Raw genomic sequence first — 18,115 nt, 5'->3', positions numbered from 1 at the left:
TCAGATGTAGTAAGTACGAGACGGAGATCAGGCGACTTCGGATCCTGAGACCAGTACGAGTGTGCCAGGCATGCTACAATATCATCAAGGCCCAGCAGGCTGCAACTGACATTACTCACAGCAAGTCATAAGGCCTGCCTTCATTAGGCCCCAGATATAGTTCATGTACCATCAGTTATGTCTTTAGAAATGCCTTTGGACTGCAAATACTATTCATATGATACCACTACTCACAGCAAATCTCAAGACCTGCATTCAGGCTGAAACTACAATTAATGTGACATGTCTACAAGTTGTATGATGACATATACAGGTGTAGAATTTGTCAGACACATTTGGGAGTCATCAGCCATATGTGCAAATCTTCATTTACACAATAGATACATGTAGCAGTGTCTATCAATCTACGTAAGTCTTTGATACCACGCCAGCAAGTCTTCAAATAAACATATTTTGTTGTCCGGGAATATTAAGGCCTAGTCTACAATCAATGACAGTCTTTAACAACTTACCAAATCTACTGTTAGGACCATATGGCAATATTATTATTAATGGCTGACCAAGTCATAGTAAGTCACAGACTGCATAAGTCATTAGTTACACCTGACCCTGTCTAGAATTGATATACCACACTGTACAGTGGTTCTAGACTATGCCAATACTGTATGTCATATAGTGATACCACTATAGCAGTGAGACTCAGTGTGACGAGGCCATATAGTAAGGACTTTTGTCCTTGTTTTAATGACACCTGAGGAAAGATCAGTTGTTTTGATGTATCGCAAACCTCAGTCTATCGTACTTGTGATAAAATTTGTGAGAAGAAACCCACTTAACTGGAGGAAGAAAACCATTCAATGATTTTGTAACTGTGCAGGAGTGATCTCAAAGGACTTGTCTTTGAAATACAGCTACAACATACAACTTATTGTGAAGATCGCGGAAGGTTGAGGAGGAATGGATTTTTCACAGAAATTGTGAAACAGTTGCCAAAATTAGTCCAGACTTTCTATTAAGTTTGGCATTAGATATAGTCACTAGGTATCTGACGAGATGATATAATATCTGTCATGTATATAATTGGAATCATTTGTATACATGATCTTGAATATGAAAATATGAGATTAATAGATTCATCTTGCATAGCATAAATGAAAATCGTTTTAGAATGTTATATCATTGAGCTGTCTAGTGTAGCATGATCATTAGAGGAATTCCTCTTATGTGACATGATCAACCATAATTCATTCCTCTGCAGGGTATTTCTGAATGTGCAATACATCATTTGTCTGTGCTGGAATTATACTACACATTCCCAGGACTGGTACTCTTGAGCCAATCAATAGTACATGTAAATTAAAAGTTTGTTTATAGTACCCAAAAATGACTATGTTAAGAGATTAATTTAGCAAAAAATCATTGATATTGTATTGATTATTGAAATTCAAAAGGATTTTTTCCAAAAAAATCTTTTTTTTGTGTGTTTACGTAAATTTGATTGTTAGAACGACACTTTGCTGGAGATAAAGGTATCAACAGTCTGCCCATGCGATTGACAGGGTCCTGTCAACAGTGTAACATAGCTTGTTTTTAGCGTGCTTGATGTACTGTGAAATAGGATTGTTTTCCAGTGTTGTTTCATAAAAAGGTTAATATGAAATTTTCAAATTGGGGATTATTTTAACACACATTTATATTATAGTCAGGACAAAATGTAATATGATTATGAGATGGGGAATGTATGAATCTAGATTTCTTTTCAACATTGTCCATGAAATATGTTTTGTTTATGACACAAGTATGTAGTTTAGAACTTGTCCAAGTCTACGGCCCACTGTCAATCTGGCAGAACATCTGGTTACACCAAGTGTAGGGTAGATATGGGCCTTGTCTGAAATGTACCAGTCATTGCCTGAAATGTTTGATCAAAAGGTCATTGTGTTGTGATGTCTTTGTACAGAGTTTTAGCTGTAACTTATTAGTAACATCATAAAAGTTCTAAAGAGGATTGGAGCTATAGTTATTATGCAAGTTTTCAATCTTCAGACTCAGTGAAAAGTAACATTCACTAGAGAAGATGAAACCAACAATACATACGTTCATAATACATGTTGTGCTTGCTTGTATATATGGTATATACATGTCCTTCATGTGTGTGTATATTGTCACTTTAATAAGTACTTCCGCACCAAAGCCAAGGTTGTAGAACAGAAACTAGTTATATAGTTATATAAATACCATAAACCATACTAGAGTTGCATATAGAGATGTTCTGTTTCTGTCAATAGCTATCTGTGATATTTTATCTTTTCATGTTGTTGCCCTTTATGTGATTGTCTAGAGTATATACATTATACAGTGTAATGTGGGTCATGTAAATGGCCGCTATCCAATGTACAGAAGCACCAGAATGTATATCGAACTGTTACATGTTTAAAATCAAGATAAATTCCACTTCCATTTGTTTATGTGAATTGTATATATAAATTGTCATGTCGGTAAATATTTGCACTAATTGTATTGTTATAGGTTTTCACCTTTATTCTCTATTTTATCATGGTGTTTTATAAACATGTTGTATTATCAAATGTAGATCCCATTCATATCATCATAGAGAAAAAAAGCAAGACCTGTCCTTCGAATATAGCATCTAGAATTGGTGTTTTAGAGGTGAAATAGTATCACTTTTATTGAAAGAATTCAGTTTACTGTTTCTTAAAAAAGAAAATCTGAAGATGATTACTTGTATATGTTTGAGATTCATTTGCATAATTGTAATGAGGTTCATTGTTAAGTACCTATGAACTGAACTGTTTTTCAGTTTTAAAGCATTTGGTACTGTGCATTATTGTTTTTTGTTAAGAAATTATAAGCTGTGAATGTTTAAATTATACTGTATACATAGTCTGTGGTTAGACTATGGGCATTTGGAAGGTAATTTCAAAGTACCTGGTACATGTATTGGTATCCAAAGTTTCAGTTTATTGATTTAATTCTTTAAGTTAAATTCAGTGTGTAAAGTATGTCTGTATTCAAACTTAAATCATTGCATTTTAAGTTAAATTCAGCATATAAGTAATTGTTAACTTGGTATTTTGTTGTAATGGAAAAAGGTGACTGGAGGAAAAGGATACTGCCGTAGTCCATATTGTGTGGGCACTGTGTTGATTCACTAAATAACCTTATTGCTTTAGGTGATAAAACTAACCTCATTGTATTTATTTCGTAATTTTTCAACCAATAATGGTTTTTTGATTATCACTGCCATCACTACAAAAGGGCCTCACTGGAAATGATTAGGATTTTCCTGATCGTGTAGCCAAATTCACTGTTCACTATATCATAACATCAAGCACATGTACGTTATCCACAATATCATAACATCCAGCACATTTATGTTACCCACGATATCATAACATCCAGCACATTTATGTTACCCACGATATCATAACATCCAGCACATTTATGTTACCCACGATATCATAACATCCAGCACATTTATGTTACCCACGATATCATAACATCCAGCACATTTATGTTACCCACAATATCATAACATCCAGCACATGTATGTTATCCACGATATCATAACATCCAGCACATGTACGTTACCCACAATATCATAACATCCAGCACATTTATGTTACCCACGATATCATAACATCAAGCACATGTACGTTATCCACATTGTGAGGAATCTCACCACATGTTCTATTATTTGTTCTGTATCACGTTACATATAACTAAACTCAGCCTGGCATTTGTTTAACTTCAAACGTACATGGTTAGTATCAAATCTTAACCTTAATGTAATGCATTATATTATCAGAAACATAAGGAACTGGGATCGTGTGTTTGTAGAGGACAGGGATGGATCTGTAGTTATTTAGGATAATTTTCACTTTAGTGCTAGTATTGTCTGACTGACTTGTAGCCATCATTCATGAGACCTTAGATAATTCCCAACCACGAACAATCAAGTTCTGACTTTATTAGCCAGCCTGTTTATAGAACTAGATGAAGTACCAGTAGGCCTTTGCTCCGCTTTCTTTCTATGATATATCATGTTAAATCCCTGGACCAGATCATTGATTAGTTATGCTTAAGAAAATATGAAAAATGAAACATTTTTATTAATTCATATTCAACCATTTAAAAATGATATGGTGACAATTTGTAATGTCGCAATGTCAGACAATAGATTAGGGAAATAAGATTGTTGGTGAATTGGATTTGATGCTGGATTGGTGTGTGTTTGAAAAAACTGTTGCAGTACCAGTCAAGGTGTTTAGTAATTAAGTCATATATTTGACCACAGTGTTGATCATTTATTTAAAGGAGATCTATTATTATCATTTTATTTACAGTACTCTTTGATATAAAGCTCGGTTATATAAGGTTAAACTGTACATTATTAGAGACTATATGTGTTAACAAGGTTATACCTGATCAAAGGTAATCTGGTTATGTACGGTTAACATGGTTATACCTGATCAAAGGTAATCTGGTTATGTAGGGTTAGCATGGTTATACCAGGTCAAAGGTAATCTGGTTATGTACGGTTAACATGGTTATACCAGGTCAAAGGTAATCTGGTTATGTACGGTTAAACTGAACTGTACATGGTTAGAGACTATATGTGTTAACAAGGTTATACCTGATCAAAGGTAATCTGGTTATGTACGGTTAACATGGTTATACCAGGTCAAAGGTAATCTGGTTATGTAGGGTTAACATGGTTATACCAGGTCAAAGGTAATCTGGTTATGTAGGGTTAACATGGTTATACCAGGTCAAAGGTAATCTGGTTATGTACGGTTAACATGGTTATACCAGGTCAAAGGTAATCTGGTTATGTACGGTTAACATGGTTATACCTGATCAAAGGTAATCTGGTTATGTAGGGTTAACATGGTTATACCTGGTCAAAGGTAATCTGATTATGTAGGGTTAACATGGTTATACCAGGTCAAAGGTAATCTGGTTATGTACGGTTAAACTGAACTGTACATGGTTAGAGACTATATGTGTTAACACGGTTATACCTGGTCAAAGGTAATCTGATTATATAAGGTTTAACTGAACTGTACATAGTTAGAGACAATAGGTGTTAACATGGTTATACCTGGTCAAAGGTAATCTGGTTATGTAGGGTTAACATGGTTATACCAGGTCAAAGCTAATCTCGTTATGTAGGGTTAACATGGTTATACCTGGTCAAAGGTAATCTCGTTATGTAGGGTTAACATGGTTATACCAGGTCAAAGGTAATCTGATTATATAAGGTTTAACTGAACTGTACATGGTTAGAGACTATAGGTGTTAACATGGTTATACCTGGTCAAAGGTAATCTGGTTATGTAGGGTTAACCTGAACTGTTCATGGTTAGAAACTTTAGGTATTAACATGAATATACTTAGTTAAAGGTAATCTTGTTAATCAGGTATGTTTCTAAACAAAATATACTCAATAAAAAAAGATGAAATAGACTTGATATAACGGCAGGTTAAACTGTACTTTCAGCTTAAATAAAGATATCATTTTGGTTGAAACTTATCTCAGCTTCAGGCCTATTTTGCTGTTATCCATGGTTAGGCCAAGTTTGAGGCTACACCTGGTTCTAACATTTTAAATGTTTTTACCTTTGAGTTTATATGTAAGGCAATAGATTATACCTGAAGTCGTTAAACATCATATTGTATAATCAGGAATAACAAGTACTTGTTAAGAGGTGGTGGATTATGGTGTTGAGTTATAGGTAATCAAAACAAACATTCCTTTTTGTTGCAATAACTGAAAATTTAGTTTTCTGAACCTATACTACCAGCACCAATTAAGGTGATTTATTAACTAATTTAAAATCTATTGATCTTCAGCTGACATAAAGGCACTCCTACCTGTGGTGCTCAACAGATATATTGGACTCCATGTGTTAATCTCTTAACCTTTTGTTGATGAAGGCCCTACAATATTAATGCCAGTGTTGTTTTCTTGTGCAATATGGAAAGAAATGTTCAAATTATGTTTTAATGCGACAAAATATGGAACCATTATACCATATGTTAGAAAAATAAATGTCATTTGTTTTGTGATTCTTTATTTAAAAACAAAGTGATTTTCTTAATTTATGTCATATGATTTATGTTGAACTCTTGATTGTTCTTATTTATGTCATGTCAAATGTGTGAATTGATTTAATGCATCCTACAATGAATACAAGTAACCAAAGTTCAGAAAGAATTTCAGAAAATAATTTATTAGAGCATAATATGTTTATATTTACTTCAAAGTCTCCGTGAAACATATAAGTTGTAAAGAAATACTGGGTGAAGTTTTCAGCAGTGATACTGAATTCAGTATTTCCCCCAAACATGTCTTTTGGCAAAACCAGCAATTTCAGTATTTCCAGAATTGGACACTTTCACCCATGGTAACGTCAGGTTGTAATTGGTTGATATCTGTAGTTAATGACTTAGATATAGAAATGGTTACATTTCCATAGTTATGGTGTCTGCATTCCTTATATAAGGCCAGTTCTTCTTTGGTTATTCACAAAGATAACTTTAGTTTTTCAACTGTGAAAAATATTCATAGATCAGAATTTATAGAGATTAACTAGAGAAAAGCTAACCCCACCCATCCGCCAGTTAGGTATAAAGCCATATTAACTCTGGGTAAAGTCAAACATATTAACTCTGGGTAAAGTCAAACATATTAACTCTGGGTAAAGTCAAACATATTAACTCTGGGTAAAGTCAAACATATTAACTCTGGGTAAAGTCAAACATATTAACTCTGGGTAAAGTCAAACATATTAACTCTGGGTAAAGTCAATCATATTAACTCTGGGTAAAGTCAAACATATTAACTCTGGGTAAAGTCATATTAACTCTAGGTAAAAACATATTAACTCTGGGTTCTGTCGATAAATATGATCCTGTGATAGTCTTGTTTTATGTTATTTGTTGGTTTCTTGGGTTCTTATATTGGGTAGTCAAAATCCAATGTGTCCTGTAATTAATTACCCCACTGAGATAAAATCATTGTGTGTACTTCTTTGTTGAACTCACTGAGTCTAAATCCTTGTGTGTTCTACTATGTTAACCCACTGAGTCTAAATCCTTGTGTGTTCTACGATGATTACCCCACTGAGTCTAAATCCTTGTGTGTACTTCTATGTTGAACCCACTGAGTCTAAATCTTTGTGTGTTCTACTATGTTAACCCACTGAGTCTAAATCTTTGTGTGTTCTACTATGTTAACCCACTGAATCTAAATCCTTGTGTGTTCTTCTTTGTTTAACCCACAGAACTGTTTTGTGACTACAAATATTACAACTGTTGATGTAAGGAAGAATGTTTAGACTTCAGTATCAATCCCTACAGATTCACTACTGTAGATAATACTCTACTAGATCTACCTGGCGATGTAACTAGAAACGGGTTTCTCCTCTCCACCACCTTCCTGTGTAATCATGGATTATGTCTCCACATTTCTTGTTGGTCCTGATGCCTTTACATGTTTTAATGAAAATGAATTTGTTTATTCATGTCTGTCAAACGTAGGAGAAAATATTTTACATATAACTATTTAGCTCAGTGTTCACACATAATTTCAATTTTGATTTGTTACGGAAGTGGACCAAAATAAGATGTTGTTTCTGTGTTAATCATGGTTGTTAGTGTTTATTAGAAAATCATAGTAAGGGCATAATATGTTTTACAACCTAGGACATTTCATAGAATTTATACTACCTGATTGTGTAGCTTTTATTACTTTTCATTACTATTTAACCAGAGAAAAGAATGGTTACTCCTGTAATTAGGGATAATGTTGAAAATATGTGTGTATATATAGAAACAGAAAACAAAACAGGAGATTGATTAAGTAGGTACATGTTTACAGTCAGTAGATAAATGTAGAATAAGATAAATTGTCAATCATGATTTCTGATCATACAGAAAACCTTGTTTGAGAGTGATATATCGAGAGTGAGAGAAAATATATCAGCATCAAAATATCTTGTTTATTAGCATATAAGATGTTCCTAAGGAAACATCTTCACTCCAAAAAATCCTCACTAAAGTTTCCAACTGTTAATGGAGAGAGATTTGATGCAGCCTTGCTTTTGAGTACAACTGCACTTGCCAAACATCGATGGTATGCAGATCTATATAGTATTTTCACAAATTCTGTCTCACTTAAAAAAAAATTGATAGAGATATATATTTATTTTGGTCTGTTCAAACTAATATTGTACATTTATAGTTTAAAGTAGATATTTAATATATTTCAATATCAGAAAACTACACTAACATAAGTTAATTGAATATGAAATGTGCTTTCATTATGCATCAGTTTTTTTTCTTTTTTTTTCTTTGTTTTAATCAGAAATCTAGTCATTTAGATTTGTTTGTTCTATAACCACAAAGTACAGTATATGTTAATAGTATGTCGGGGCAGATAATATGACTTGTATCTATGTCAGGAACATGTCCTCAAAGAACATACGTTTAGTAATGATTAATGGTAATAATATAATAGTACTAGGAGTATAAAATTCAGTTCTATCTATGGCTAAAAGCAGTTCATGGTGGGAAATTATAATGCACTGGTTTTGAAAAAAGGATGCTTTCATAAACAAACATTCTTTCAGCAAAATGTTTAATCTTTCTCAATGTTAGGATTTGTTCCATTTGCTTCTGATCTGCTTAAACACACCATAGCTTCTACAGGACATTTGTATCTCATGTTGTTAAAGTGTCTTCATTGATGTCAACAAAACAGTATAATTCCATTGACACCTTTAAAGTATGATCTGTGATTCCCGCTGTGTTAGACACCACAATTATGATGATCATTCAGTAGGTAGTTAATCAGATATTGTGAAGAGTTTCAGGGAAGGGAAATTCTTTTATTGACAAGTTTTAGCAATCTATCCCATGATTCCTTGTGCTAGGTTTGCGGGTGCACTGCACTCTGGGATAGATTGAAATTTTACTTTTTCTTGTGTCGTTATGATGAATGTTAAACTGCAATACATTGCTGATTCCCTTTGTTGACGAAATAATATGTGTACTGCTTATGTGAGAGATAATGTATCGATTCATGTTGTAAGGTTATGTAAGATTGAAGTAAATAAAACCTACAAAAGTCACTAAACCATTGTATATTGAGTGTGTACTTGTTTTTACTAAACATTCCCGAAGACCAAGACAGCTTCGTGTGCAAGTATGCATTGTTATCTTCGACCATAAGGATGTTGTCATGTCGTCTGAGGGGCCACAGTGGCCGAGTGGTTAAGGTGTCCCGACACTTTATCACCAGCCCTCCACCTCTGGGTTGCGAGTTCGAAACCTACGTGGGGCAGTTGCCTGGTACTGACTGTAGGCTGGTGGTTTAATTTTCTCCGGGTACTACAGCTTTCCTCCACCTCCAAAACCTGGCACGTCCTTGAATGACCCTGGCTGTTAACAGGACGTTAAACAAAAACAAACCAAACCAAAATCATGTCATTTGTCCATTCACCTGGGTCATAATTTTAGGCCAGTAGTTTGCTAGAATGAAAATCAACCAAAATTATTCAAATTTATCATTCCAAAATACCTATTTTAATTTGTGTCTGTTGGACATCGTGCTTGGTGTGTCCATAACCAATTTACGTTTGGCTTCTCTTATTTCAAATATCTGGAATTATTAGTTCCTGTCGGTTAAAATTGCAGGGATATCGTATTTGGTATGAATTGGTTACTGAAGAGAAATTGAAATTAATTTGGTGTAATTTCCACTTGGCAAGCAGCAAAACGGGCAAGCAATACAGGTCTAATGGGCCAATTGTTTTAAAAATGCCTTTATATTGATTATTCTACTTTAGTTAAAATTATCACATGATTACAATGCATGGGGGCAAAATAGGAACTCAAAGTTGATACGACATCACCACGTTGTGAAATCTGAGGTGAGGAAACCGGAACTGAGGAGACGCCAATAAGCAAGGATACTGGAACTTGGGTGTCTCCAGTGAGAAAGGCCATAGGAAATGAGACGCCAATGATAAAGAGAACTGGAACAATCTGACATTACAGTGTGGACAAATGAAGAACTACAGAATTACAGTGTGAACAAATGAAGAACTACAGAATTACAGTGTGGACAAATGAAGAACTACTGAATTACAGTGTGGACAAATGAAGAACTACTGAATTACAGTGTGGACAAATGAAGAACTACTGAATTACAGTGTGGACAAATGAAGAACATGGGTTAAGTCCATTATATACATCCTTTTGTACATTAAAATCTTAAAATGCAACAGTAACCACAAACAAGTACATGTATGTATTAATTCTTTGTCCCAGATGTCCAAAAACACTGAAATTAATATGCAAACGAAGCTGAAGTTCTAACTCCAAAACAACGTTTATACTCAATTACTTTGTTCTTCAGCTGGTCAAATGAAGACTACTTCAACACCAAATACTATTTCTCTTCAGTAACTGAGATTATGCTTTCGACGAACAGATAATTGCAGATATTCACAGTTCCTCTGCCACATTATAAGTTCGTCAAGGACGCACTCAAACACTCACCGTTCTTCGCAAAACCAACGTGTCTATGAATTTTATTAATAATTATGGCTTGAGGTTTTCATCGCTCTCTGTGTAGTACTGTAAAAGTAGTATGAAAACAAATAACATACATATGAGTTGAATAGCGAATATATGTGTTGGATAGCAGACATATGTGTTAGATAGCGGATAGATGTGTTAGATAGTGGACATATGTGTTAGATAGCAGATATATGTGTTAAATAACATACATATGAGTTAAATAGCGGATATATGTATCAAATAGCGATGTGTTGGATAGCGGATATATGTATTGGATAGCAGATAAATGTGTTAAATAGCGGATATATGTATTAAATAGTGGACATATGTATCAAATAGTGATGTGTTAAATAGCGGATATATGTATTAAATAGTGGACATATGTATCAAATAGTGATGTGTTGGATAGCAGATATATGAGTTAGATAGCGGATATACATGTATGTATTGGATAGCGGATATATGTGTTAGATAGCGGATATATGAGTTAGATAGTAGATATATGTGTTAAATAGCAGATATATGGGCTAGATAGCGAATATATGTGTTAGATAGCGGATATTAGCTGCGATAACGTAGCTCTGGACCACGGACGGACAATTTCTGACAGATGGTCGGAGAGTAGTGTACGCAGGGTATGAATATTCGTTCTAAGCGGATATATGTGTTAGATAGCGGGTATATGTCATAGATAGCGGATATATGTGTTAGATAGCGGATATATGTGTTAGATAGCGGACATATGAGTTAGATAGCGGACATATGAGTTAGGTAGTGGACATATGAGTTAGATAGCGGATATATGTGTTAGATAGCGGATATATGTGTTAGATAGCTGATATATGTGTTGGATAGCGGATATATGTGTTAAATAGCGGATATATGAGTTAGATAGCGGATATATGTGTTAGATAGCTGATATATGTGTTGGATAGCGGATATATGTGATAATAGCGGATATATGTGTTGGATAGCAGATATATGTGTTAGATAGCGGATATTTGTGATAGATAGAGGATATATGTGATAGATAGCAGAATTACAAGTTAAATAGCGGATATATGTGTTAGATAGCGGATATATGTGTTGGATAACGGATATATGTATTAGATAGCGGACATATGAGTTAGATAGCGGACATATGAGTTAGATAGCGGACATATGAGTTAGATAGCGGACATATGAGTAAGATAGCGGATATATGTGTTAGATAGCGGATATATGTGTTAGATAGCGGATATATGTGTTAAATAGCGGATATATGTGTTAGATAGCGGATATATGTGTTGGATAGGGGATATATGTGATAAATAGCAGATATATGTGTTAGATAGCGGATATATTAGTTAGATAGCAGATATATGTGATGGATAATGGATATATGTGATGGATAGTGGATATATGTGTTAGATAGCAGATATATGTGTTAGATAGCGGATATAATGTGTTAGATAGCAGATATATGTGTTAGATAGCAGATATATGTGTTAGATAGCAGATATATGTTTTAGATAGCAGATATATGTGTTAGATAGCAGATATATGAGTTAGATAGCAGATATATGTGTTAGATAGCGGATATATGTATTAGATAGCGGATATATGTATTAGATAGCGGATATATGTGTTAGATAGCGGATATATTAGTTAGATAGCAGATATATGTCATGGATAATGGATATATGTGATGGATAGTGGATATATGTGTTAGATAGCGGATATATGTGTTAGATAGCAGATATATGTGATGGATAATGGATATATATGATGGATAGTGGATATATGTGTTAGATAGCAGATATATGTGTTAGATAGCGGATATAATGTGTTAGATAGCAGATATATGTGTTAGATAGCAGATATATGTGTTAGATAGCAGATATATGAGTTAGATAGCAGATATATGTGTTAGATAGCAGATATATGAGTTAGATAGCAGATATATGTGTTAGATAGCGGATATATGGGCTAGATAGTGGATATATGTGTTAGATAGCAGATATATGGGCTAGATAGCGAATATATGTGTTAGATAGCGGATATTAGCTGCGATAACGTAGCTCTGGACCACGGACGGACAATTTCTGACAGATGGTCGGAGAGCAGTATAGGCAGGGTATGAATATTCGTTCTAAGCGGATATATGTGTTAGATAGCAGGTATATGTGATAGATAGCGGATATATGTGTTAGATAGCGGACATATGAGTTAGATAGTGGACATATGAGTTAGATAGCGGATATATGTGTTAGATAGCGGATATATGTGATGGATAGCAGATATATGAGTTAGATAGCGGATATATGTGTTAGATAGCAGATATATGAGTTAGATAGCAGATATATGTGTTAGATAGTAGATATATATGTGATAGATAGTGGATATATGTGTTAGATAGCAGATATATGTGTTAGATAGCAGATATATGTGTTAGATAGCAGATATATGTGTTAGATAGCAGATATATGTGTTAGATAGCAGATATATGTGTTGGATAGCGATATATGTGTTAGATAGCGGATATATGTGTTAGATAGCGGATATATGTGTAGATAGCAGATAATGTGTTAGATAGCGATATATGTGTTAGATAGCGGATATATGGTTAGATAGTAATATATGTTTAGATAGCGGAATATGTGTTAGATAGCGACATATGATGTTAGATAGCGGATATGAGTTAGATAGCGATATATGTGTTAGATAGCGGAATATATGTGTTAGATAGCGGATATATGTGTTAGATAGCGGATATATGTGTTAGATAGCGATATATGTTAGATAGCGGATATATGTGTTAGATACGGGATATATGTGTAGATAGCGGATATATGGTTAGATAGCGGATATATGTGTTAGATAGCAGATATATGTGTAGATACGGATATATGTGTTGATAGCAGAATATGTGTTAGATAGCAGGATATATGTGATAGATAGCGGATATATGTGTTAGATAGCATGGGATATAGTGTTAGATAGCGATATATGTGTTAGATAGCGATATATGTTTAGATAGCGGATATATGTTAAATAGCGTGATATAGTGTTAGATAGCAGATATATGGTTAGATAGCGATATATGTGTTAGATAGCGGATATATGATTAGATAGCGGATATATGTATTAGATAGCGGATATATGTGTTAGATAGCGATATATGTGTTTGATAGCGGATATATGTGTTAGATAGCGGATATATGAGTTAGATAGCAGATATATGTGTTAGATAGCGGATATATGAGTTAGATAGCAGATATATATGTGATAGATAGTGGATATATGTGTTAGATAGCAGATATATGTGTTAGATAGCGGATATATGTGTTAGATAGTGGATATATGTGTTAGATAGCGGATATACATTAGGGTTAGATAGTAGATATGGTTGTTAGATAGCGATATTAGTGCGATAGAATAGCGATATATGGTTAGATAGCGGATATATGTTAGATGCGATATAGTAGTTGCGGATATATGTGTTGATAACGGATATATGTATTAGATAGCGGACATATGAGTTAGATAGCGGACATATGAGTTAGATAGCGGACATATGAGTTAGATAGCGGACATATGAGTAAGATAGCGGATATATGTGTTAGATAGCGGATATATGTGTTAGATAGCGGATATATGTGTTAGATAGCGGATATATGTGTTGGATAGGGGATATATGTGATAAATAGCAGATATATGTGTTAGATAGCGGATATATTAGTTAGATAGCAGATATATGTGATGGATAATGGATATATGTGATGGATAGTGGATATATGTGTTAGATAGCAGATATATGTGTTAGATAGCGGATATAATGTGTTAGATAGCAGATATATGTGTTAGATAGCAGATATATGTGTTAGATAGCAGATATATGTTTTAGATAGCAGATATATGAGTTAGATAGCAGATATATGAGTTAGATAGCAGATATATGTGTTAGATAGCGGATATATGTATTAGATAGCGGATATATGTATTAGATAGCGGATATATGTGTTAGATAGCGGATATATTAGTTAGATAGCAGATATATGTCATGGATAATGGATATATGTGATGGATAGTGGATATATGTGTTAGATAGCGGATATATGAGTTAGATAACGGATATATGTGTTAGATACCGGATATATGTGTTAGATAGCGGATATATGAGTTAGATAGCGGATATATGTGTTAGATAGCAGATATATGTGTTAGATAGTGGATATATGTGTTAGATAGCGGGTATATGTGTTAGATAGCGGATATATGAGTTAGATAGCGGATATATGTGTTAGATAGCAGATATATGTGTTAGATAGCGGATATATGTGTTAGATAGCAGATATATGTGTTAGATAGCAGATATATGTGTTAGATAGCGGATATATGTGTTAGATAGTGGGTATAAGTGTTAGATAGCAGATATATGTGATAGATAGCAGATATATGTATTAGATAGCGGATATATGTGTTAGATAGCGGATATATGTGTTAGATAGCAGATATATGTGTTGGATAGTGGATATATGTGTTAGATAGTGGATATATGTGTTAGATAGCGGATATATGTATTAGATAGCGGATATATGTGATAGATAGCGGATATATGTGTTAGATAGCGGATATATGTATTAGATAGCGGATATATGTGATAGATAGCGGATATATGTGTTAGATAGCGGATATATGTGTTAGATAGCAGATATATGTGTTGGATAGTGGATATATGTGTTAGATAGCAGATATATGTGTTAGATAGCGGATATATGTGTTAGCAGATATATGTGTTAGATAGCGGATATATCATTATGTGTTAGATAGCAGATATGTGTTAGATAGCGGATATATGCGATAGATAGCGGATATATGTGTTAGATAACGGATATATGCATTAGATAGCAGATATAGAGGTTACACAACGAGTGATTGTTGGATATGGAATTTACTTCACACGAGTAAGTTATTTTTTAAAAGTTACACGAGCTTTAGCGAGTGTCTTTTGTAACTTTTAAGAAATAACTAACGAGTGTGAAATAAATTCCATATCCAACAATCACGAGTCGTGTGACCTGTTTCTACCACAATGATATCGGCTTGAATCAAAGGGAAACGTGGCCAAGTATAATTTCGCGTATGCAAATAAAGTGTACGGGTGACGTCCGGGACCCGGTGATGTGACGTCATTCGATTATTGATGACGTCAATAACAATTGCAGCTTGGGTCAAAGTTCGTATTCTTGACCAATCAAAAGACCAGAAGGGCATATAACACTAGAATTCTAGTGGTATATGACATAGGCCTGTATATATCCAACAGTCGGCACATTTATACAATAGCTTGAGAGTGGAATAACACAGCGTATTGTGGTAGAAATATGTAGAAATATGGTAGATAGCGGATATATTAGTTAGATAGCGGATATATGTGTTAGATAGCGGATATATGAGTTAGATAGCAGATATATGTGTTGGATAGTGGATATATGTGTAACGGGAGCTCGGGACGACATATCCCGACTATAGCTGCGTATATAGGCCTATATATATTCCGACTTAAGCTTCTAGATGATCGTATAGTGGTTTGACGAAAACCAGAAGAGTTGTATAAGGTTCGCTATCTATAACGGAGATATTTATTTTCATTTTTGATATTTACAAACACTAGGTTTGTCTGATAATCAGATTTGTACAATTGCACACAGTATATACTGGACTCTAGATATAGATATACTTATACTTATACTTAATTAGAGACTACCCCCCCCATACCGAAATATAAGATAACCCTATTCAATTGTAAATGGCCGGATCAACCGGGACTCTTAATTTTACCCCCAACATACCGAATTCTGAACGCTCACGGCTTTTTATATTCCCAACTCCCCTATGCACGTGCAGGCATTCCCAACCAAAAGGGGGCGTTGCCTGCACACACTTACAATTAGCGCCAAATTAGCATACGTAAACAAAAGCCGTGGCTCTCCCCAATTTCGCTAGTACATGTATAAAGCTTACTAAACCTACACAAACCTGATTCCCATCACATATGTGTTAGATAGTGGATATGTGTGCTGTATAGCGTATATATGTGTTGGATAGCGGATATATGTGTTAGATAGCAGATATATGTGTTAGATAGCGGATATATGTGTTGGATAGTGGATATATGTGTTAGATAGTGGATATATGTGTTAGATAGCGGATATATGTGTTAGATAGCAGATATATGTGTTGTAAAGCGTATGTGTTGTACGTATAGCAGATATATGTGATAGATAGCGGATATATGTATTAGATAGCGGATATATGTGATAGATAGCGGATATATGTGATAGATAGCGGATATATGTGTTAGATAGCAGATATATGTATTAGATAGCGGATATATGTGTTAGGTAGCGGATATATGTGTTAGATAACGGATATATTAGTTAGATAGCGGATATATTAGTTAGATAGCGAATTGATATGCAATAAAATGTATGTATGTACAATATTTATATTTGAATTAAATAATTTCAAATATATGCAATAAAAAAATTATTGCATTTTTGCCAGTGAAATATAGAAATTTATCAAACTAGTAAAACTTATATTTTCAAAAGCGATGAGCAGTGAAAATATAAGATTTTGCAGTGAAAATATAAGTTTTGCAGTGAAAATATAAGTTTTCCGTTTTTGACCAATCAGACCGGACCTTTGTATTCACCTCGTTGAAACTTGCTGATTTTTCCAGTCGAAGCGGAGATAGATAGATTGGTTATTTTGCTGTATTTCTGAAATTTTCAGACTAGTTTTTGACAAAATACTCACTTGACATTAGCTATTCATGCACAGATTCTCCGATAACAGCAGAAAACGCTTAAATTGCGTTGATCAGTCCTTTCAAAATGGCGCCGTCATGTTGACGTGGAGTAACGTCACAAAGAGATGACGTCATTACAGATTCCCGCACTTTTTGACACTATTAATTTTTCGATGTTTTAAATTTTGTTTTTGAGTATATGCAATGCAATAAAAAGAAAATTGAATGGTTTCCCGTTTAATATAACATATATTTCACTCGTATGACAGAATATTTCGATATTTTTCATTCGTGCTTCGCACTCGTGAAAATATCGATATTCTGTCATACTCGTGAAATATATGTTATATTAAACGGGAAACCATTCAATATCCTCTATATAGCAATAAGATTTATATATATATATATATATATATATTATTGCACATTTATTTACAATTATTGAATATTGCAATGTTTGACAAGCCATATTATTCAGCCATTTTCCTTGTTGTCGATGTTCAAATATTAAGCACATTTTGAGAGGTATATTTAACATATGTACTAGCTAAACGCAGTACAATTCTTCCAAGTGGGCAACCCATCTCACCAAATAAATATCAGTACAACCATGTATGATTTTGTACTTGCAAGGATATTAACAATGTGTGTGACGATTTAAGATTGGGATATACTAGATAAAATATGAAAACACAAATAGCTTCTTCA

The 18,115-nt window shown here is 33.9% G+C and overlaps 1 protein-coding gene across 1 annotated transcript in view; it reads left to right on the top strand.

The window, feature by feature from the left end:
- Window positions 1-9,171, top strand: part of LOC117332779 (WD repeat and FYVE domain-containing protein 3-like) — a 60,091-nt gene extending 50,920 nt beyond the window's left edge. Inside the window, exon 66 of the mRNA XM_033891814.1 lies at window positions 5-9,171. Within this exon, the coding sequence (XP_033747705.1) occupies window positions 5-131 (127 nt within the window). The 3' untranslated portion in view covers window positions 132-9,171. The remainder of the gene's footprint in view (window positions 1-4) is intronic.
- The last annotated feature ends 8,944 nt before the right edge of the window (window positions 9,172-18,115 follow it).

The sequence above is a fragment of the Pecten maximus genome, chromosome 1 (genome assembly GCF_902652985.1).
Source record: "Pecten maximus chromosome 1, xPecMax1.1, whole genome shotgun sequence".
Taxonomy (NCBI): Eukaryota; Metazoa; Mollusca; class Bivalvia; order Pectinida; family Pectinidae; genus Pecten; species Pecten maximus.
Note: the sequence above shows the minus strand (reverse complement) of the source record. Positions and strands in the feature narration are given on the sequence as shown.